Source organism: Hetaerina americana, unplaced genomic scaffold (assembly GCF_022747635.1).
Source record: "Hetaerina americana unplaced genomic scaffold, ioHetAmer1.1.p SCAF_11, whole genome shotgun sequence".
Lineage (NCBI taxonomy): Eukaryota > Metazoa > Arthropoda > Insecta > Odonata > Calopterygidae > Hetaerina > Hetaerina americana.
In genome coordinates, this window is record NW_027286181.1 from 27,721,165 (window position 1) to 27,743,740 (window position 22,576).

At 36.2% G+C, this 22,576-nt stretch overlaps 1 protein-coding gene across 4 annotated transcripts in view; it reads left to right on the forward strand.

The window, feature by feature from the left end:
- The window catches only part of Lmpt (four and a half LIM domains protein limpet), a 946,158-nt gene that overhangs the window by 469,945 nt on the left and 453,637 nt on the right, over positions 1-22,576 (forward strand). For all 4 annotated transcript variants that reach the window (XM_071599517.1, XM_071599518.1, XM_071599516.1 and 1 more), the window contains 2 exons: positions 3,494-3,622; positions 9,140-9,355. In XM_071599517.1, coding sequence (XP_071455618.1) covers positions 3,494-3,622; positions 9,140-9,355 — 345 coding nt within the window. The remainder of the gene's footprint in view (positions 1-3,493; positions 3,623-9,139; positions 9,356-22,576) is intronic.

Consider the following 22,576-nt stretch of genomic DNA (forward strand, 5'->3'; position numbering starts at 1 on the left):
TTATGATTTTACGTCTTATGTAAAAAAGTGACAATGTTCATATTAGAAATTAAGGTTGAATTACCGTATTTCCCAACGATAACGCGCACCTTACGTATAACGCTCATCCATAACTTTGTAGTTTTCATAAATTTGTATAGTTACTGCGCGCCCATATTTATCTTGAACGTGTATAGATGCCGCGCATCTGAATATATTCATATATATGCGCGTTAAAATTATGTATATATATATATATATATATATATATATATATATATATATATATATATATATATATATAAATACGTCTATATCCATTTACTAATAGATGGCGACAATCAATGAATAGATGGCTTAATCGCATGTGGCTATATCAATCGTAAGTATACAGAGGAAGAGAACCAGGCGATTCAAATAAACTACAAACAACAGAAGGATCAAAAAATAAACAATATTTACAAGCCAAAACTATATATATATATAAAACTATATATATTTCTTTTTCGCTATGATTCGAAAGTCGAATCGAGACATAGGTTTGTGTGCCCTTTTATTTGCCAAATAAAGTAAAGTAAAGTAAGAGAATGAATGAAATAAAGTTTTGTTTTGCTTGCCTTACTTCGCTTTGTTAGAATCGGCGCTCAGCTGTTCTAAACACCCTCCAAATTCTATGAAAGTGCCGGTGATTGTTTCAAACCTCAATTGAGTTAAGCTTTGGTTATTTAGAATTTTCTCTAGAAAATTACGATGGAGAAGAAAATCGTATACAGCGATGTTTAAGCAAGAAGTCATCAATTTCGCGGAAGAAAAAGGAAATTGCGAGGCTGCCAGGATTTATTCATTAATAAATCTTTTAAATCGAAGTTACGTTCTAGTTGGGAAAAGTAGATGATGTTTAGTATGAAAAACTACACAGAATCGAGAAGGATTTAAAGATTTTCTTCAGAAGAAATAAGTCGGTGGATCCTGGAAAGTTGGCAGGGTGTCGCAGTGACTTGGGTAAAAATGGATTTTTTCAATTTTCATTTTACATAAAGTGCATCGTCATTTTTTTCGATCATATGAACATTTTTGGATAGATAACGCGCGCGTTATCGATGAGAAAACACGTTAATACCTGCAGTTTAAGTATTGCAATCCTTTCTTTACTACTCATATTTTTCCATGCTGTTTAATTTACTTTTAACTTCTGCTGAACCTCTCTACCATATCAACTGTCATGGTAGTCAATCTGATTTTCTTCAACATAAGTAGTACCTTAGAACAAGGAAATTAACCAGAAAAGTTATAGGCTGCTTCTTTCAGTTGCCACAAACTTTTGCTCTGCATTACTAGGTAGACTGTCCAAGGCCTACTAGCATTTTCATCCTAGTTAAAAAAAGGATGGAAAATAGGGTAAGTACTTAAGGGATGAATTGTTTAGGCTCAAAAAGGGGAGAGTAATGCCTGGAACCATAACAGTTATGACAGAACTGGTAGATAGAAGTATAGAATATAACAAGGGCATACTTGTGTTCTTCATGGATTTCAAGAAAACATTCCAAGAATAACAGGGTAAAGGGGGTAGTATTAATGAATGTAATACAAAGGATAGGAGTAGATAAGAGGGATGGGTGACTCATCTGGAAGCTGTTTGAGTCTTAGACTTGCCCAGACTTGTGTATTGGAGAGAAAATCATTTGGAGCAGTGAGAGGCAGGGGAATATTTAGGCTGGTTATCCATGAACACATGTACTTTACAATGCATGTGTGGAGGGAATGTTTAGAGTAGTAGGGTAAAAGTTGTTAGGATGGAAGTAAGAATGAAATTAGATGAGGAACAGTGCAAAAGGGTTAGCTTTACTGATTCTCAAGCTTAAGTTTTGTATGGCTAGATTGTACCTCCACTTCTTTCACTTCTCCATGAAATGGATTGGTATTGTTATCGTATCTTTGTTTTTCATGAAGAATAGAGAAGGTTAAGTGGACAGAAAGAAAAACAAATGAGGAAGATATAGGCATGTTGGGCAAGGATAATAATAAGGCCTAATAATAATAATTCATTATTTGCTTATTTTCCAGTGTAGGATTTGTTTAGAATGTACACGATACTGGTAATTATGCATTTGTTATATTTTTCATGAAATATTTTTAGCCTTGGTATTTAATCTCCATTGCTATCTATGTTATCAAATGGTGAGAACTCAGGAAGTATTGTTATCAATTTCTTGGCCTGATAGCTTGAAGTCTCACTCTTCCTATAATGTAAGAATCACAAAAATTTATCCAATAGATATGATTATTTACCTGGTATCAGAGAATATGAGTCTGAATAATGCTATTTTTTCAGAAATGTTGAGTTGTGTTGATAGACTAGCAGAGTGTGCATTGAAACATTAGGACCATAATTACCATAAGCACTTCTGTTTAATTGTACCTATTTCCTCTGAGAGACCTAACAGAGTTTAGCAGTGGTGCATAAAATATTTAAACTCTCAATATAAAATATTTGGATTATGGAAGCCAAGCCAAGTAAATGTATCAAATGAAAAACTTGTTTTAAAAAAAAGACAGTCTGGTGTTTGGTGGAAAGATAGAGAATTGCTGTCTGTCATTGGAAATTATTGCAAACATATATGCATCATGAGCCTATCAAGCAAGTTCAGGTCCAATAGCCTATGAAAAATTTAACTTACCAATTCACAACTGTAATAATTATTATTGTGATGGAAAGATGCTCATGGTGTTAGGAATTGGATAAAATACTTCAATGTATATTAAATGAATATGAGAAAATTCTAATGTGAAATTGCAATGCATTGTTTTATGGTAGGTTCAGGTATTCAGGCAGGGCACATGCTCATTTGGGCTAAAGTATTTTGTTGTATGTCAAATGATATTTCAGGGCTTGTGCATTGACCATAATGACCACAGCCATGGGATCATAATAGATTCCGGTAATTATTCACTGACTTAAAAGACAGGCTAATTTAAAATGTTTGAAATTTTGGTTAAAATCCTGGTTAAATACTGGTTCTTTCATTTTATGAACATTATGGGTTTGGGTATGTGCAGTCTTATGTCCTTTCAGGCCCTACAAAGCTAGGTAGTGAGTATGTGAACCATTGATTTCTCTGAGGTGGTTCTTAAATTTCTTCCAGAAATATACTAATACTCTTTTTCTGTCATCCTCATTTTGTTATAATATTTGTATTTCATGAAGTATTTCAGTTAAATGGTTAAATCTGCATCAAACAGTTTTGGTACTGTCAACTTCTATTCACATGGAAACCTATTCTCGAGAAGAGTTTTGTATTTTCTAATTTTTGAAATATTGCAACTCTGTTGACCAAAATGTATGTGAATGTAATTAATTTTCATTTAAATTTGAATGACATGCAGAAAATGTTGTTGCAATTATAATTTGTAATTACCCTTGTTTTATCTTAGTCTAATCAGAATACTTATGTAATCCACTTGGGTTTATACATAAAGTATACTGAACTAATTTTTAATCTCTTTCCTTTTTTAGGATCTAGCATTGACGTATTGTAAGCATGTTGAACCTATTCATCATGCTTTTTATGAAGACTTTATCAATGCTCGTAATGAGATAGCCTTAGACATAGGATATGTTCGGTGCAATGATGGAATGGCTGTGGTAAGTATGATTGAATGTTTCCTTACCTAATTATTTTATAGCTATTTGGTTAACTACCTACTGGACAATGTAACACCTATTTAAAGTTCATGCAATATTATGTCTGTATATCTATAGGGCATTAAAGTATCCAATTTTTTAACATTATATAGAACTGTAAAGGTGAACAAGTTAATCCATTGCATAACATTATATTCATATATACATATCCAAAATTAATATGCACTGTATATTCAATGAAAATTTTATGGATGTTTTTAGCCACAGGTATGGTAAACATCCTCTTATTCACCAATGTCATATGTATGAAACATTATGTATTAGATGTACATTTCCAATCCCTGTAAAATTTTTATCGTAGATGGCTACATTTTTAACTTTTAAATGATAAAAATAATTTCTTGGGCCACTCAAATTTGGTTTAGGATTTTTGAAGTGATCACCTTTTGGGATTGCCTTGAAAAGTGGTGGTTTATGAAATGGAAGGAGGAACCTATAATTTATCTGATGCTATGAATTCACAGATGAATTCTTTCTTAGTTCTCACAATAGGGATTACATTCACATGCATCAGGGGATTGGTGACTGGGTGAAGTGCAGTGATTGCATCCAGGAGGTGCCTATAAACCACAGTGTCTTGCGCAAAAACTCTCTAGATGGTGAATAATTTACCATTTATACCAATAAGTTTTACCATAAAAAACAGACTCATTAACCTTATAGTAATTTGAATCGCAGCCTATGATCACTTGCTTTAGAGTAAATAATTGATAATATAGGTAAATTCATAAGACACCTTTTCAATAGAAAATATTTTGACGGAAAGAAATGTGTAATAATTATATTCTGACATTTTTGAGTTTGGTAAGATATCTTCTTGAAATGAAATGAAATAATTTACTTTGTAATTCCACACACTTTATTTAAAACGTTCAGTGTTGCAACCTGGGTCATGTTTTTTAAATAGTGTGTGGAGTTACAAAGTAAATTATTTCATTTCATTTCAAATGTTATGCAAATTCCATTAAGTTACGCCTGAGACAGCAAATTTTTAAAAAGATATCTTCTGTTGAGACAGCTTAGAACTGCATTGTTGAAACGCTTATGGTACCTGTTTGTTATGCTAGATAGGTCTTCCATCACTGAGATAGTATTTGATATGTCTATTGTTAGTGCATTCTTTGCGCTAGTGTGTTCAGTTTGATAATTGAATAACAACTTAAAGCATCCAATTTTAAATATGAGAATAGTTTTCGTTAACGGAGTGGCTTGTCCCTTGAATCTCTAACTAAATTACCAAGAAATAAGAGAGAGATGGAAGGTAGTCAAACCTTTATTGCAGAATGATTATCAGAAAGTTTGCTGACATTGCAATATGGAGTCGTGGATATATTGGGAAAGATAAACTGACATGATTTTGCATGGAAGCCAAAACCTAATGTTTGGGAAAATGGTGTGGGTGGGTTTTTGGGATTCAGTTCAGAGTTGGATTGAACTCAGCGGATAACTCATCCCAAAGTGGCTTTACCACACTCTGTATTCAAATTCACCATAGTTCATGCTAAGTAGATGCATAGCAAACCTCAAATGAGGCCCACCACTCCTGACATGAATGGAGAACTAATCAGAGGGGTTGAGAAGTTATGTGTCCCTCATGTTTTGTGTACCTGGCTGCTTAAGAATTCTTGAGTGCCCAAGTACTACCATGTAAAAAATTTCTGTTGAATAACTCAGCATTATTGGCATGTTGAATGTGACAGTTTTTACACATTTGTCTATGAAGTTATCCCTTGATACAGTTAATATATTTTTTATTAAAGCCCATCTACTACCTAAAATCCACTGCAGTTGTTCTGTTACCAACTTGTGTGCCAAACTCAATAAAAATTCCACTCTTTCTTCTAGTGCTCTTAACATTATTCAATTTTCTTATCTCGCAATGGCAACAGAGTTGTTAAAGTTTACTTGAGAAAATGCTATGACTAGAGTTCATTTTCCATTTGCCTTTGAACTTTCTCCTCTCTTTTAACAATTTAAACCATTTTATAGCTGTGCTATAAGGTAGAATATACTAACCATAAGGCTTCTGTAGCAAAATACATAGGCCTTCTGTAGCGATACGTATGCCTCAGCTCACAATTTATGTGAAGGCAAAATTTCAATGTGGTATTTTTTGTTTCTTACATCATTATAAGTGAACTGAACATGTTTCAATTGTAATGGATGCCGCTGATGCAATACTGGAGTCAAATGAATGAAACTTGCACCACTTATGAATTACAAATTAGAACAACAATTTAACATAACATTCAGTTTTTGTATACTTAATTGAGTGAATAAAAAATTAATGATCACCCTTTAATGATTATTCCTCAAATGATCATCTCTATCATACCTACCATGGCTGGTGTAAAAGATCATGTGTTAACAATAAAACATCTAGATAATTTAAAAATCATTAATTTTTTGAAACAATTAAATATTTTACAGTTTTCATGCTATTCTTAAAATCAGAATACTCAAAAATTCAATATTAACATTGATCCCAAAAATTGAGGAAATGGCGGTTGTCCACTTGTAAATGGGATTTACCTGGAAATTAATACATGTCATGAATCTTATTTATGGAGCACTGTTAAAATATTTTTCCCAGCTTCATTCTCAGTTTAAATGTCTCCTCTGAGTTTTCATTTAATATACATGTATTGTATTGAATTGTTCTTTACTATTTTGATAACATATAATAACTATAATTTTTCCCTTACCATGAAATTTCCCATTACTAAGCCTATGATGATGTGTAATTGTCCATTGTGTTTATGAATTTGATACAAATAGGCTCATGCCATTCTTTTTAGGCCAGTGACACTAACACAAATTCAAACTCTACTTCTTATCATTTTTGATAAAAGGGCTTTTTCAGTTTTTTAAACCAGAAACTACCATAAGGATAAGCACAAACACCCTAAACCGAGGTTTTGGAAAACTCACCTTGACAGAAATCAAACCAGTGGCCTCTGGATTGAACGACAATAAAGATTTTATACTGCATTTACCAAGGCCAGCAAATTTGATGAATTATAACTCAGTTCGCTTCATTTTTGAATTATATTCATTTCGTGGATAAGTCAAGTGTGCAAAATCTATGGGTGATGAAATAGTAATCTAGTCTGGTCTAAAATTTTTAATTCCAGTTCAGATCATGGGAGCATTTCATTTTCGAAGAATATTACGTGATTATTTTGAAATAGTGCTCCATATATTTATTTACAACTTTCTATTTTCATCATCCTGAGTAACTTTTTTAAGATGAGATATTAAAAAATTCCAAAAGAAATTGAGAGGAAAGTTGAAAATAATGTGCAAAATTTCCGTCATTTTTGCTTACTCTCTTCTATTTACTAAATAACTTATCATAATGTGTCTTCTATGAATATTTTAAGATTACTGCTCCTAAAATTTTATCTGAAAAATTTCACCTAAGTGTGTGCTGTCCATACAAAATTGACTCAATATCGTCACTTTGGTTTAACCACGTGTGAAACTGTACTCTTTTGTTTCCCTTTTAATCACTAAGATGAATGAATGATTTTTCAAGATGCAAAATATAATGACTCATCCAGATGAAAAGTTCTTGCCTCTTTGTTTTCCTTTGGACTTCGTATGAGTAAACTTCAAATGTATACAATAAGACCAATTTCTCAAAATAATAAGGATATGCTAAAAGGTAATTACTTTTGATGTGCATAAAAAATGCTGATTTCAGTATTGATTGACAAAAATTACCAGATAAATACCACAGATAAATTTAGCTTTGATTGTATTGATCACTTCCTGACTGTTACCATTTCTTAGTATTCACAAATACCCATCTTTCCTAATAACACAGTAATTAACCCGAAGTCTTTTTGGTCAGTGATATTAGAGTTCACCAAGTACTAAGCCTGATGCCGTGTGAAATTCAGGCATCTGCGTAGAGGGGCTGGTTACTTTCCCTGTTCCGGTTATGGTTTCCCAAGAAGATCTGGTGCCTAAAAAATCACTTAGTTTGGGTGGAGCTGCAGGTGCCCAGAGAGGCTTACCTGGGAATCGAACCCGGGCCCTCCGATCAGTGGTCCAACACTTTACCCCTGGACTGCCGCGACCCACCTATTCTTTCATAAGAAATGAAAATATTGCAACTTGGGCCCCCCTGGAATGATTTACTTAATGATTTCTACTTACCAGTATACCTTTACTCAAATGAAATAGTTGTACCTTATGAAGTGACCCTAATATTTCTTAATACCTCCTGAAGGTATTGTATTAGAATTTCTCCTGGTAGTCAACAGTGAGGAGATCAAAAAATCTAAGCTTTCATTTTTGCTATGTGCATCATACATTTATGGGCATAGTAATTCATTGGGTTGACAGCTGGATTGCTAACTGATAGGACAAGACTGATTTTTCGGTTACCAGATCTTCCTGGGAAACGGCTCGTGACAGGGAAATGAACTGCCACCCCTCCCCTCGCCCCCACATACCCAGTTAATGTGTAAATTGTATATACAATTGTGGTATAAGGTGAGCTCTATCCTCACCCATTAATTGTGGGGTTGGATAGTGAGGCTGATATATATTAATTTATACTAGACTCCACCAGAAGCATTGTTGATTAGGGAAAATTAGAAGCAAGCTTGCAGCTTCTATCAATATGAATAAACTGAGCTTTTGTGTCATCAGTAAACATAGTGGCCCATTGTCTTATTGTACTTAATATCCACCTTTATCCTTGGCAAATATGCCTATTTCCAATGATCATGAAAATGTAATGTTAATGGTAGCATTCCCTTCTCTTTGGATTATTGCTACAATAAATTCGTACCAAGCTATTGGGTTTGACTTGATCATTAAGTATTAATGCTTATTACTTAGTTTTAATTCAATTATATAAATACTTGCTTTCATCACAAAGCCTATGTCACTATTTATTGGCTAATTTGACACCTGAAATGCATGCATAATGTCTTTTAGGTGGATAGTAATGTCAATCAGGAAATAATACTATTGATACATGGCAAATCCACATGCTTAGCTGTTTGATGGTATTAAAATTTGTACCAGAAGCTACCAATTATTCTGTTTGCAGCAATTTTGACGTAGCATGAGTGAAGCAAATGTATTAAATCAATTTACCATTTCTACATAAACCTAAGCCACCTGGACAGAGAAATTTACACTTAATATTTGTAAACAATTTTCAGTCTGTGTGTGAATAGCATGAAGGTTAAAGATATCGAGAAACAAAGTCAAAAATACCTAGGGTTATTGAAATTGAGTAATTTGGAGTCATTTTAAGATATCCTTAGATGGCTGTGGTAAGAGCTGTTCTCTATACTCAGTATTCCTAGATTTTACAAACTACCTGTTTTCTTTGTCAGAAATGTTACCAGTTTGTTACAAATCTAAGGATTATCATTAATGTCATAGATCATAAGAGCAGTCAAAACAGTATTATTTCATATGTATCTTCTGCAGGAATGTCCTGGATGCAGAGGGTTTGTAGAGCATGGGGCTGTGGGAGTTGCAGCCGCCAAGTTTGGACCAGATGCCCTTTGGCACCCAGGGTGCTTTGTGTGCTCTCACTGCTCTGAGCTGCTGGTGGACCTCACTTACTGTGCCCATGATGAAGCCCTCTACTGTGAGCGACATTATGCAGAACAGCTGAAGCCTCGGTGCTCTGCTTGTGATGAGGTCAGTAGAAACATTCACGCTTTTATATGATTTAGTTTAGGAGCACCAGTTTTAGTGTTCCTACATGATTATTATGTTTTCATATTTCCATTGTTGATGGTGATAAAATATTCTCAGTGAGAGTATTTCAAGAAGATTGGAGGATATGAAGTATTAGGCCATATCTTTTTTTATCCCATGGCGGCAAAATTTTATTTTCCAAATTTGTGAATTCATGCCCTGTTCTTTTTACTCCTCTGTTCTCATTAGCAGTAACTTTGAACTTGTTGCAAAATGGTATTTTCTTGCTGAAAGTGGCCCTCATGCTGTACACTTTGTTTTATATGGAGAATGTAAACTATTATACTTTCAAGCCTTGTCTAAGAAAGATGCAACCAAATAGCCCACACTACAACAAACTCCAATTCTGAATATATTCTATCTCCCATGATTTCCTCCTAACTGCCAATCCTTTTCCTCCCCTTGGCTCACTTGTCTAGCATCCTCTCCTCTTTTACAGTCTTCAGCAGTTCATCATCAATCGAAATACTCTGAATCTACCTTTCGTGCCTCCTATGGATTTGCTAATAACCCTCATCCACCATGTATGTCTAGTACTTCTTTGTTTGCTTTCCTTTCCTGTCCATCTTACTTATCCCATCCTTCTCCACACCAATATCTCAGAAGACTCCATTCTATGTCCAACATCTTGCTTCAGTGATCAATTTGCCAATCTACACAAAACCACACTCCATTACAAAGTTTCTGCTATTCTTTTTCTCAACTGCCATAGTTGATGTCCCTGTCATCAACTCCTTCCTTCTGGTGAAAGGTTCCTTCCCTAACTCAATTATTCTTGTATCCTTAATATTTTGACCATCTTGTTCCAAAGCAGTGCCAAGAAGGTATACTGTTCCTATTGCTCCAGCTCCTGATGCCCTATAATTTTAACCTTCATTCTTCATCTAATCTTAGCCTTCCACTTTCATGAAAATTTGATGAAATTTGTTTTATTTATTTTGATTCTCATATGATACTGATCACACCGATTTTCCACACTCAGCAATAATTGTAAGTCATTGGCTGACTGACTATTTAAAGGGTATCCATAAATTGTATTGATTTTATGAATTTACCCTCCTACTTTCATTCCTATATTCAGTCCTTCCCATGCCTCTCTTTGTTTTATATTAAAATGAAAAATTAATGCTCTTAATTCTAATTATATATCTCACTGATAGTAAACCTAAGCTTTTATCTCATACCATGAAGCATCATTTTGAAAGAGGCCTTTTTGTATAATTGAAGTGCATTTCTATGTCAGAAGCAGCATAGGAGAAAGAAGGGAAACATTATGATGGAAAAAAATAACTTCTCATTTTTTGACACGATATTAGTTTTAAAAATGGGGCTATTTTCAAACTCTTGGGAAGAATTACACTCAGAATTTTTTCAATGGAATGTGAGATAGATTTTATAATTCTAGTAAGAGTACTCTTCTTTATCAAATATAGGTCTCTCATATACGAGTACGAGATAAGAGTACTCATACATTTTCTTTGCCTGCTGCTCACTATGACACTTATCATCTTAGATTGACGCCTGTACTGCTTCTATGGCACATGGAGCATAATATTATTAAAGGCTTTCTATCTGTTAGATATATGTTTTGGTCAATTTTAAACTATTATACAACTTCATGGACTTGAATGACACATCTGCAAAACATTAATATATTTGGTTTTCCACTTTTTCTTTGTTAAGCACCCTATTTTTCTAAATCCTTTCATGATTCCCTTCTACGATTTTCATTTGTGCAACTTACTCAACATTCTCCTTTATATCAGAGTATTTAAATTTCTCCACTTCTTCCCACCTAAAAATTTCCCCCATAAATTCCTCTGTTTCTATACCATAATGGACCTGATACTGAAATTAATGAAATAACCGCCTGATCTAGATGTGAAACTATGAAGTGGCAATTTGCCCTCCATTGCTGTTAACATTAATATTACTATAGGTAATCTACCGGTTAAGGTAGCTTTTGGATGGACCTAAACTACCAAATAATTCTGTTGCCTCTCCTACAAAACACAACCTAACATCCTACTCTACGGCAAAGTCCCCCTTCATCTCCTTAAACTTCCTTCGTCCTTTCATTCCGTCCAACATCTCCCTGATATTTCTTCCCCTACCTTGTTTTCCTAACATTCTCCCTTTTATCACAGTCTTTTACATCCCACTGCCAATCAGTATGATTTTCATCCATTTTTTCTGTCTCCTTATGATTTCCCAGCAATCTCTTCTCCTCCCCCACCCTTTTTAGCACTTCCTTATTTGTTTTCCTTACTGTCCACTTAATCTTGTCCATCTTTCCCCACACCCACATTTCAAAAGCCTCCAATCTACGCCTGTCATGCTGCCTGCTTTAATGACCATGGTTCCACGCCACACACAACTGCTCATATCAAAGTTGTGAAGAGCCTTTTCTTAAAATTCTTACTCAAAGTCCCTATCTTCAATTTTCTTATCCTTCTGATAGCTTCTTTGCCTAATACAATTCTTCTCCTTACTTCTTTGACCATTTTGGTCGATATCACTTCCAAATTATGTAAACTGTTCTACCTGCTCTAGTTTTTGCCCTCATATTTTAATTTTAAGCTTAGCCATCCTCTTTCTGGAAAATCGCATAGCCTTTGTTTTATTTTTCATTCTCATCCCATATCTATAGCACTGATTTTCCAATACACTAAACAATGCTTGCAACACATGTTCCAAATAACTGAACAGCAGGCAGGGCAGAGGGCAACAGCTTCTTGTAAACTAAAATCACTGTGTGGTGGAGGTCAGAGGAAGTTTCATTACAAAATCAGTGACAAGTTCATTATTTTACTTGAGAACTTCTTGTTCCTAGGCCTTTTTAAATGCTTCACCATCAATTAAAAGGAGGGAGAATATGTTCAAGAGGTGCTGTAAAAAAGGAATGTATTTAGTCAGGCTTTTTATGTCACTGGATCTTGTGTCTATTACAAATTATTATTGCTACGAATGCATTGGATTATGTAAAATAACTTTGTAAGGAGTGTTAGATTTTACTACAGAGGGCAAAAATTGTAAAGCTCTAAATCAACTTAGTATTTACCCACATAGAACAGAAATGTTATGGTATGGAGGAATAACTTTATTATTGATCATTTCGCAAGTTTGAAATTGAAATTCCTGCTGGAAAAAAAATAGAAATGTTCCCGTACAGAGTGCATTATTTAAAGTCTAGAAATCAAATTGAATTTAATGGTAATTTTTGAGGACACAATTAAGCCAAGTATACATTTAAGTGCAATGTTTTAATAATATCCATTTTTGGCTACACTATAAAAAATTTAACTTATCTAGTTTTCTCTTTCATTTCTTCAGTTTTTTGCTCATTCCTTCAACAATTCATGCCATCAATAATTTGAATAAATGTCTTATTATTTAAAAATAATTTAATGATTTAAGTGGTGATTGAGTTAATTGGTCATGGAAAATTTAAAAAGTGTATTGGAGAGAAGGTAAATGAATATTATTGAAAATCCTTATGGGACATTTTGTCTGATATTACATCCAAGGTACTTAATGACTGGGCGAATTCAGGCAGATTCAGCATTTTTAGCATTTCCAGCTTAAAACTGGAGAAAAGTATCCTTAGTTTGTTCACGTGGGTATAAAGCACTTATGGTAAACATTTTTTACACAGACAGTACACTATGACATTTCTAAGCTTTGCTTAACAAGTCAAAACCTTATACCCAATGGTATGATAAACCATTTTTCAATTTCGCATACTTACTTTATCCCTTCATTCAATCCACCTCCCCTTTCCTTTCCCTGCTCCTACCTCACTCGCCTAAGGTCCACCTTTCTATCACAGTCTTCAACATTCCATTGCCAATCAATAAAGTTGGCATTCATAATTATTTTTGCCTTATTTGGATTTCTATCAAGAATCCCCTCTCATCCACCAACATAGATAGCACTTTCTCATTTGTTTTTATTTCTGTTCAATTTACTTTCTCCATCCATTTCCACACCCAAATTTCAAAAGCCTCCAATCTACCCCTATCACCCTGCTTCAATGGCCATGTTTATGTATGATGCGGAACCACACACATGCTTAAGTTTGCAATAGTCTTTCCGTAACTGTCTAACTTAACATCTCTGTCATCAATTCCCTCCTTATGTCATCTGTGCCCCCACCATGCCTTACACTTCCTTGTTTGTTTTCCTTTCTTTCCACTAAATTTTCCATCCTGCTCCAAACCTGTATTTCAAACACCTTCAATCAACACCTATTGTCTTGGTTCAATGACCATGTTTGCACACCATACAAAACCATGCATCATACAGAAGTTTTAACTGACCTTTTCTTAACATCCGTCATGAAATTGTCATCAGTTTCAGCCTCTGAATGTAAATTTCTTTGCCTAATGCAGTTCTTCGACTTATGTTCCTACTACTTTGACCATTTTCATCCAAAACACTTCTGAGATAATATACTGTTCCACCTGTTCTACTTTTCCCCTCTTATTTTAACGTTTTGCTAAGCCTTTCTCTTTCTTGAAAACTGTATAGCCTTTGTATTATTTACATTTAGTCTCATATCATATTTATCACACTGAATTTCCAGTTCACTCGGCAATGCTTGCAACCCTTTGGCTGAGACTGACAAATTAAAGCTTGATCATCAGCAAATCTTATTGATTTTATTAATCCACCGCCAGCTTTCATGCCTATCTCCAGTTCTTCCCATGCCTCTTTTATTATTTCCTCCACATGTTTATTGAACAGCAACGGTGAAAATGTGCAACCCTGCCTTAAACCTCTTCCTAACTTGTTAAATGACACTATTTAATGGCGACTATTTAATGACACTGTGATATGTTTTAAGAATGACTACTGTTTGTTATATCATGTCATTGCCACCCGGCTTATCGCCTAACAGCAATGTATCCCAAATAAATAAATAAATAAATAACACTGCCCACCTGGACTCTGTCCCTGGCTCGCACCTGAGTAGTCTAAGGCATGTCCTGGTTGCAGATTAGCCTACTGTCCCAATCCATTCCTATTTTTTGCATTAAACTCGTTAGTTTTCCCAATTCACCCTGTCAAATTCTTTTTCAAAATCTATGAAACTGGCAAATACATCCTGATTGTATTCTGTATTCATCTTGGTTAGTATCTCATTTCTGCATTGGCATCTGGTGTGCCTCTGCACGTCCTAAACCCAAATTGATCATCCCCTATGTAATCATTTGCCCTGCTCTCAATCCTCTTGTTGATCATCCTGAGAATCTCTCCAGCTGGGTGGAAAATCAGACTTATTGCTCTGTAGTCCTCACGTATGGCTTCTTTTCCCTTTTTTGGATAGGAATTAACATTGACCTGATGAAATAACCCAGCCAAGGTCTTCTCAATAAATTCTACAAATTGGCCCATATACACTCTTCCTCCGCCCTCCTTTTCCTAAACCTTAAAATATGTCTGCTGGATGGTTATCTACCCCCCACGACCTTATTGCATTTCAGTTCCCTTAATGCCCTTTCTGTCTTGACATCTAGTATGCTTGGGCCTAAGCTATGCCCTGTGTAGGGAAGCTATGTCATATGTAGGGAATAGTGGAAGAAGTAACTATCTAGTCTCAATCTTGTTTCAATAAAGACATTCTATTATTATTATCATTTAATGTTTAAACTGGTTGGAGTATCTTGCTTGATATCTTTATCTTATAGATCCTCCAGGTATTCTTTCCATCCATATTGAATAAATCTTGCTTCAGTTATGTTTTTGCTATTTTTATCTTTAATAGTGTGCACAAATTTTCCCTTCTTACTTCCCGATTGTTCTTTCACATTTTAGTACAGCACATCTATTTCACTATTCCTTTGTAAACATTCCAAATTGTTATGCTGCATCTTCCATCCTACCTTTTTTTCTCTGTTAGGTTTCCCCTTCAGTTCATTTTTTAACTCATTGTACTTTCTTCTACATAACTCTTTGTTTACATGTATACATTCTTCTGTTTTCTTCTCTCATTTATTGTTCTAATTTTCCTATCAATAAATCATGGCTTTTTTGCCTTTTTCCTGTGCTTTTGGCATTAGATATCCCTTTTTTGATATGTATCTCCTTTTTTTTATTTCCTCCATCTATCTTTATTCCTTCATGATTTTCTCTAAAACCAGCTGGTAATACTTTCTTGTAATTCTTGTTAATGCTTCTGCATTTCATTTCTTTACTGTATTCTGTGTTTTATCCCCTTGAAATTTCCCTTACACTTCATTAGTATTAATTTATGATCTGAATCCACATTGGCTCCCGGTATGCTGTGAAAATTAATCACACTATTTCTAAATCTGTGCCTAACCATTATGTATTGTGATATTTTTCTTATTACCTGGTTATTTTCCAATAAACCTATGCTTATTGTTTTGTTTAAACCGAGTGCTCATACTAATTAAGTCATCTCATACTGAGCTCTAATCTCACAATCTTTCTCTCAAATTAGTGAAAGAAAAATTACCTCATTTAAGAATATTTGCTGATGTATTTTCCGGTATTATTTATTTAACTTTGTAAAATGATCCAAGAGGTTGGAAAACGTGAAGATTCCAATTCTTTGTCTACTTATTACACTCTTTCATGAGTGAGGAAAGTCACTTGAGCCTTTGCTACTATTATGTACCACCAGCATTGCCTTATGGCATGAAAGAGTCTAGAAGAGCAAGAAGATATTTGGCAGACACAATGAGAAATAAATAATTCAGGGACTCAAGAATTTGATATTATTGAATTTTAATGTTTGATATATTTTTGAGAATTGTAGCCATAATGGATGGTTTTTAGCTGTTAAATCGATCTAATTTTAGTGCCATGAACTACATACTACAAGTATATGACTAATTGTTGCTTTGGTCTTTGTGCTTGTGTTGAAATCATTTCTTGAGAAAATGGTGTGACGTATGAATGTAAATGTGATATTATGTGGCCCAATGTTTCGCGGAAACTGCAAATTTACTGAAATCTATAGCTTTACTTGACATTGAAGAAGTACCAACCCGAATGTCGGCTTAGTAGGTGATGTTCACCAATGTAGTCCAACGCTCTACCCCTGGGCTACCGCGTTCCAGAGGAAGTAATAACGGTACTAATTCAATTCGGTTAGCACCTCATCAAAGTTTGCCATAGGTTGATTATTTAAGATGTTGTTTAATTGATTCAGCAACTGTAACTTTTATCCCTGGATGCCATTGAGATCGAATATACGAGAAGAGAGGGAGGAAGGTAAGAACGAGAGTCAGTCGCGGCAAGGGGTGGAGGGCGGAATATGGGATTCTTGGGGGGAGGGAAAGAAGCGTAGTTTTGTGTAGGTGGGAAGGGTGGTGTGGGAGGGTGCGTTTTGGAAATTGGCGGATTTCCTCTCGTCAAAATAAGCGCCCGTTTCATTTGGCTGAGGACGACGGAAGTGGACGGCGGTGACGTGCGGCGTTATTCGGAAGACGGGCAGTTCCGACTTCTCTCTTTCTCTCCTTTTTTCCCATCCGCGACCCCGCTCCACCCCTCCCACTCGTCCAATCGCCGTGCTAACGAAGTCGTCATTCATTCGAGACGAGCAAGACCGAGGGTGGTTCTTTATGTTTTCTTACCCACCTCCTTTACCCTCCCCCGCACCCTCTCGTAATATTTCCGCAGCCACTTCCCTTTCTCCTTCCCTCCCACCTCACTTCCTTCCATCATTTTCTCCTCCCGACAAACATCCAATCTCACCCTCGTCGTCCTCTCAAATCATCATCGAGGTCTGGAGCTCGTAAAAATGTCGTGGAAAAAAAGGGGAAAGATGCTGATGAGATGGATGGGTGGAGTCCGGTTCGAGTGCGTACGCGTTCTCGCCCACGGACTTCCCAGAGTCTCCCGAGTGGTTATTTTTTTTAAGACCGATAAGCGGGATTGTATAGTGCCAAAGTGGCAAAGAAGGGAGAATTTATCTTTTTTTTCCACTTTTCATCTTTTTTTTTGGTAGGGGTCGATTCGCAACACTTTCCTAATAGGGTCCCTCGACCAGGCCGTGGAATATTCAATGAAAGCGTGAGAGGTGATTCGTTAGCCTTTCAATAATCTCAGGTGGATTACGTTGGAAACACGATGGGCCATTTTTAAAACTAATTGTGAGTAATGAAAAATTCGTATTCAGATTTATCATGATCTGAATCGGACATATTTACAGGTTACAGCTTATGCAGCTTGGAGAGCACTGAGACCGGTTTTGCGGCAAAGCTAACATACTCTCAAGTAGTTCGATCCCACTCCGACCAATAGGAGCGGCGCGTGAAATTCAATTGCATTACTTTCGGAGCGCACCCTGTATGACCTGCCCATGGAATTGGAGCACCTTTGGTCGAGCGTTGTCGCTGAAGGCGTGAAAAATGTTTCGATGACCTAGAGCAGAGCCGTTTTTAAGAGACCCGTTTCCGAGACCGTTTTATTCATTGGACACGTCCACCGGACGTATCCAATGAATAAATTTACCGTGGAAAATGCGATATGTTCCCCAACATAAATGAACTACCTAAACTTTTATGTATGTATGTAATTTGACGACTTTTAGTTTGCAAACTGTCGTATCATGGTTATATTTCCCGAAGTTCTAAAGCCAGAAAACTAGATAAACAGTTTACTGTAGAGTTTTTCCATTTCTGCTTTTGAAAGAACCTAGTCATGTTTGCTGTAGTTGTTATAGCAGCATTCTCCGTAGAAAATCAATGTGAAAATGGTACACTACATATTCGTACGAAGTTTCAATTTTTAATGCATTTAGAAATAATCGACTGGCCTACCGACGAAAATGAAAAATCACAAAAATTACATTTTTCAAAATTTTCACTAAAATGAGATAATTAAATGGCTTGGGAAGAAAAACTACTCAGAGTGAATTTTGAGCTAACTACTTAAAAACCGCGGTGGATGGAGAAGCTGGCCTGTGTATTTGTCAATAGCCATGGAATGTATTCTAATGTTTTCCTTGGACCTGGGATAAAGTCAAGTTTGTCTCTCATTGTGACGAAACAGTTATTTGAAAGGCTTAGGTATAGTCTCATTTTTTTGCTACTTGAACCATCGCCATGAATTCTTGACGCGAGTATAGGTATCTATATTGATTGATCTGATGTAGAAATTTTTCCTTTTGCGGAAATCATCCTGGAGCGTCACTGACATTTAATCCATCTAAAGGTTAGCATCTTGACATGTGCTGCAAAATATAGAATGTAAAGAAAAATGCTGTAAAAAACACTTAAATAATACTTATAAATGTTAAAACTGCCGGTCATTACCCATTGAAACCTAGGTAGATGACTTGTACATTAGATCTGGAATGTACCGTGCCGATTAAAGGCGTAAATGGGTTTAAAAACTTCAAAGAATATTCCACGCAAATGTTTGTCGGTTTTAACATCCCAGGAACCCATCTCACTATGTGTTTCATATTTTGGGAGAGTTCCGATTAGGTCATTTTTATTTCTTGGGAGGTAAAAACTGGTATTGTAAACCCCTTTTAATTGTGAAAAATGATCATGAATTTTGGTGCCATCCGGTTTATTCCATTCAAGTCCCCACCGTGAAGTGAAGGACGGTAATTTTGGAAAATATTCAAGGATAAAAGGAAGAAGGAACAACTTGAATAGGAGTAGAAATAGGAGCTGAAGAATAAATAATGGTGCAGGGGAAACGGAATTTATAATTTTTCGGGAGGGTTGCAGGATTGTGTTAAAATACCTTTCAAGATTAGTTTTCAATACCTAAACAAATCCTATCCCCTACGTTATGGAATCATTGTTATGAATAATTTTTTCTCCCTGTTACGTTTGTTCCTCCATTCCATCCGGTTTCCATTAGATCTCATCATAGCCTATTAATAATAATAAGCAGTACTCGACCGAGTTTGGATAGGTTTTTGATGGGCCCTCGCACCAAACACAGTACTGTGCTCATCAGATTTAACTTATATGTCACAAAATATCCTTCTACTCCATACTTTCATATCGCTATAACTCATTATTTAGCTCTGCATCCTTTCTACTTCCCAAGATACCTTTTCTCTTTCTCTCTACCACCTTGCCTTCCCAGCATTTTCCCCCATCACTGTGTTCAGCATCCCTACCGGTGCATTCCTGCAGATTAGATGTATCAGCTGGATTCTTTTCCTTTCTCTCTTTCTTCCTCCATCGATCTTTTTCATCCACCTTGAAGTTCTAGCAATTCATCAATAAAAACTTTTTACTTGCATAGAAATCGTATCTATTTTAAATCAGCGGCGACGATGGAAAAAAATCTCATACTTCGCACAGTCGTGATCGGCGTCACTTGCGGTTTGCGTCACCTCCGCTTTTTCTTATTTCCGGCTTCCGTACGAGTTTCTCTCCCAACTCGAGCGAATAGGTAGTTGTAGTCTGTGGTAGTTGTGAGGGGAGTGGCCGGGCGACCCTTGGAAACCCCAATAACGCAGGTGCCTTCTGGGGTCGAAAATGAGGAGATATGGTAGGGCGGCGAGTCGGGAGGGATTGCGAGTACGCAAGCGGTGACCGCTGGGCGGGGGAGTGGGACGGTTGTTTTGCCTTGTACTCCTCCCGAACGACTCGAGGTGAGCCTATGCACCCGCCCCTCACCCCCGTCAACCCCTTTCCTCCTCTACCGTTTCTCACTGCCCACCCAATGGGCGGTGGTGGTAAGACATTAGGCGCCGGTCCAGACGAACACGGGGAAGGGGATGAGCGAATAGTACATTACGAAATCGAGATTTTGTCTCGACTCTTGGTCTCTGTTGGGATCGGACGGAGGGAGTAAGGGCCGTCTACTGCTCTATCTCTCTCTCCCCGCTTCTCTCTTTCTCGCGTGTGTGTGTGTGGATGACTTCCTCGTCCAAAGAGGTGGGAAGTCCCATTTTAGCCCGCAATACCTTGAGGAAAGAGAGGCAACGCCTTTGGTGGAGCATCATACTATAACTGCCCGTCGTGCAGTCCGAGGGGACAAATCATGTGATCGTTGTCAATGTCCTGGGGCAACTATTTGTGTTCAACTCAATGTTGTGATGTTGGTGCTGGGAAAGCAGGTTCCTTAAAAGGTCACCTTGGTAAAGTAGGAATAAAGACCAAGGAATCCTAGAGAGATGAAGAATCAATGCCAGAAACTCTCGTATATCTCAGTAGAAATCAAACATGACTTTCCTCATGTACTCACGTACACACAAATAAAAGGTGTTGTGCTATTCCTTAATTTTTTAATGAAAAATTGTGCTTAATAAAGTTGCCGATAATTGCATTGCCTTTAGTATGGTAAACGAAGTTGTGGACTTAATCATGTGTTTCACTTATAAGTTATTAAACTAATTTTTCGTGGTCAAAGATTTTCTTCTAGTGAGTTGAGGAAGAGTTCGGCTAGGGAGGGGGAAAGGGGGGAACCCATAGCTAGCCCATCCGTTTGACTATAAAAAAATGTGGTTGAAACTAAAATAGTTTTGGTTTTTTGTCATTTTGATGAGGGAGATCAATTCGTGGGACATATTTTGGGCAATGGTGGAATCATCGAGGAGTTTTTTCACCCTAAGCAAGGCTTCAGATACGGGCACACAAGTGAAAAAAATTCTTAATGCCAAATGAGACTAGTCTCGCTTTATCCGGTACATTCATTCCTTTTAAAGTTTTGGCAAGCTCTATTGAGTTTTTTACTCCGTATTTAGTTTTAAAACCTGTGAAATCTCGGAGAATATTGTTTAATTTACGTGACAGAAGGTGTCAAGGGGCGGAGATCTCTTCATTTCGGCCATTCAATATACGTACCTAATGGTCATTTGTATGTCATTCTTCGTTTTATTTTCCAGGTTCTAAATTCATCTCTTATATTTTAAAGCTCTTTTGGCAAATGATATCTGGAGCCTCAAATACTTATGAGCTGTCGTATGTTCAATTTTTGAACTTCTGCGATTAGTGTTGGTATCATCTTCGCCATTTACAATTGTGTTCCAGCGATGAGCTGTATACATGTGAGTACTAAAGTGTTAGCCACTTTCTATTGCCATATTCAGTCGGAGATAACACTGCCCAGCTCTGAGAATGCAGACAACTTCTATCCTGAAGTATTTTTAACCCGGATATCGTCTTACGGTCTTAAAGTCCGCATATGGTTTTTCGTGATAGATTCAGGTGCAAAATTTCCTTCGTTTTTTATTCACGTTGTATATTACTCTTTAATAGATGGTCTCCTGATTCTGTAGTACAATTTCCTCATCCTTAAAAAGCATGGAGTGATTTACGGTATTCTTCACTTTTACGATATTTTAATTGTCAATCTATCTTTATGCAAAATGAGTAAGCGACAGGAAATACTTAGTCTTAATACTTGATAGTTCCTCCATATGATCGTAGCCAAGATTTTTAATTTAAAAACCGTATTTTATCTCAATAAAAGATTGATCACTATAGTCATTCCTTGGGAAATACCATGTAGAACATTGTACGTAGTATTGCAATAGAAAATCGCTGTCATAAAATCGTTTGTAACCGAACTAACAAGGGGAAATGTGAGTGGGAACATTTCGTTCTGATTTTCGCCTCGAATAAAAGTTCATAGTTCAGGTTTAGCACGCTTGGGAGAATGTTACCAAGCTTCGATAGGAGTGGAGTGACATTGTCGAAAGGTTTTTGCCTTATTTCTCCTCCAGCAGCAATCTTCTTCTCGAGCCAAATTTCATTAGATGTAAAATTTTTAATACTGGACTCGTTTTCATTCCAAATTCATGCATTGTAAAGTGCTTTTATTCGCGCCCCGAATTGCAATATGGTGATTAGGGTCGGAATCCCTGACGAGAGAGACATATTCTTTTTGAGGCGAATCTCCTCAAATGTGCATTTAAATCTTTCAGTTCTCATCAGTTATTTCAGATAACCTTCGTTTATCGTGTGTCAGGGTCAGTTCAATGGTATAGGAATATTAATGCCAATTCAGTACTTGCGTCCGCGAGTACTCAAATTAAAAAGTAGAGTAGTGTTACTCCTCGTTGTTTAGATCACATCGTGTAGACATTTGGGATCCCTGCGTTGATGAGCCTTATTTCTGAATTGCAGAAGATGCAGAAATAATAGCTGCTAATTTCTTTAAAAATTGTTGTTAACTAACGAAAAACATCCCAATGTTGTTGGAAATTCGACTTAA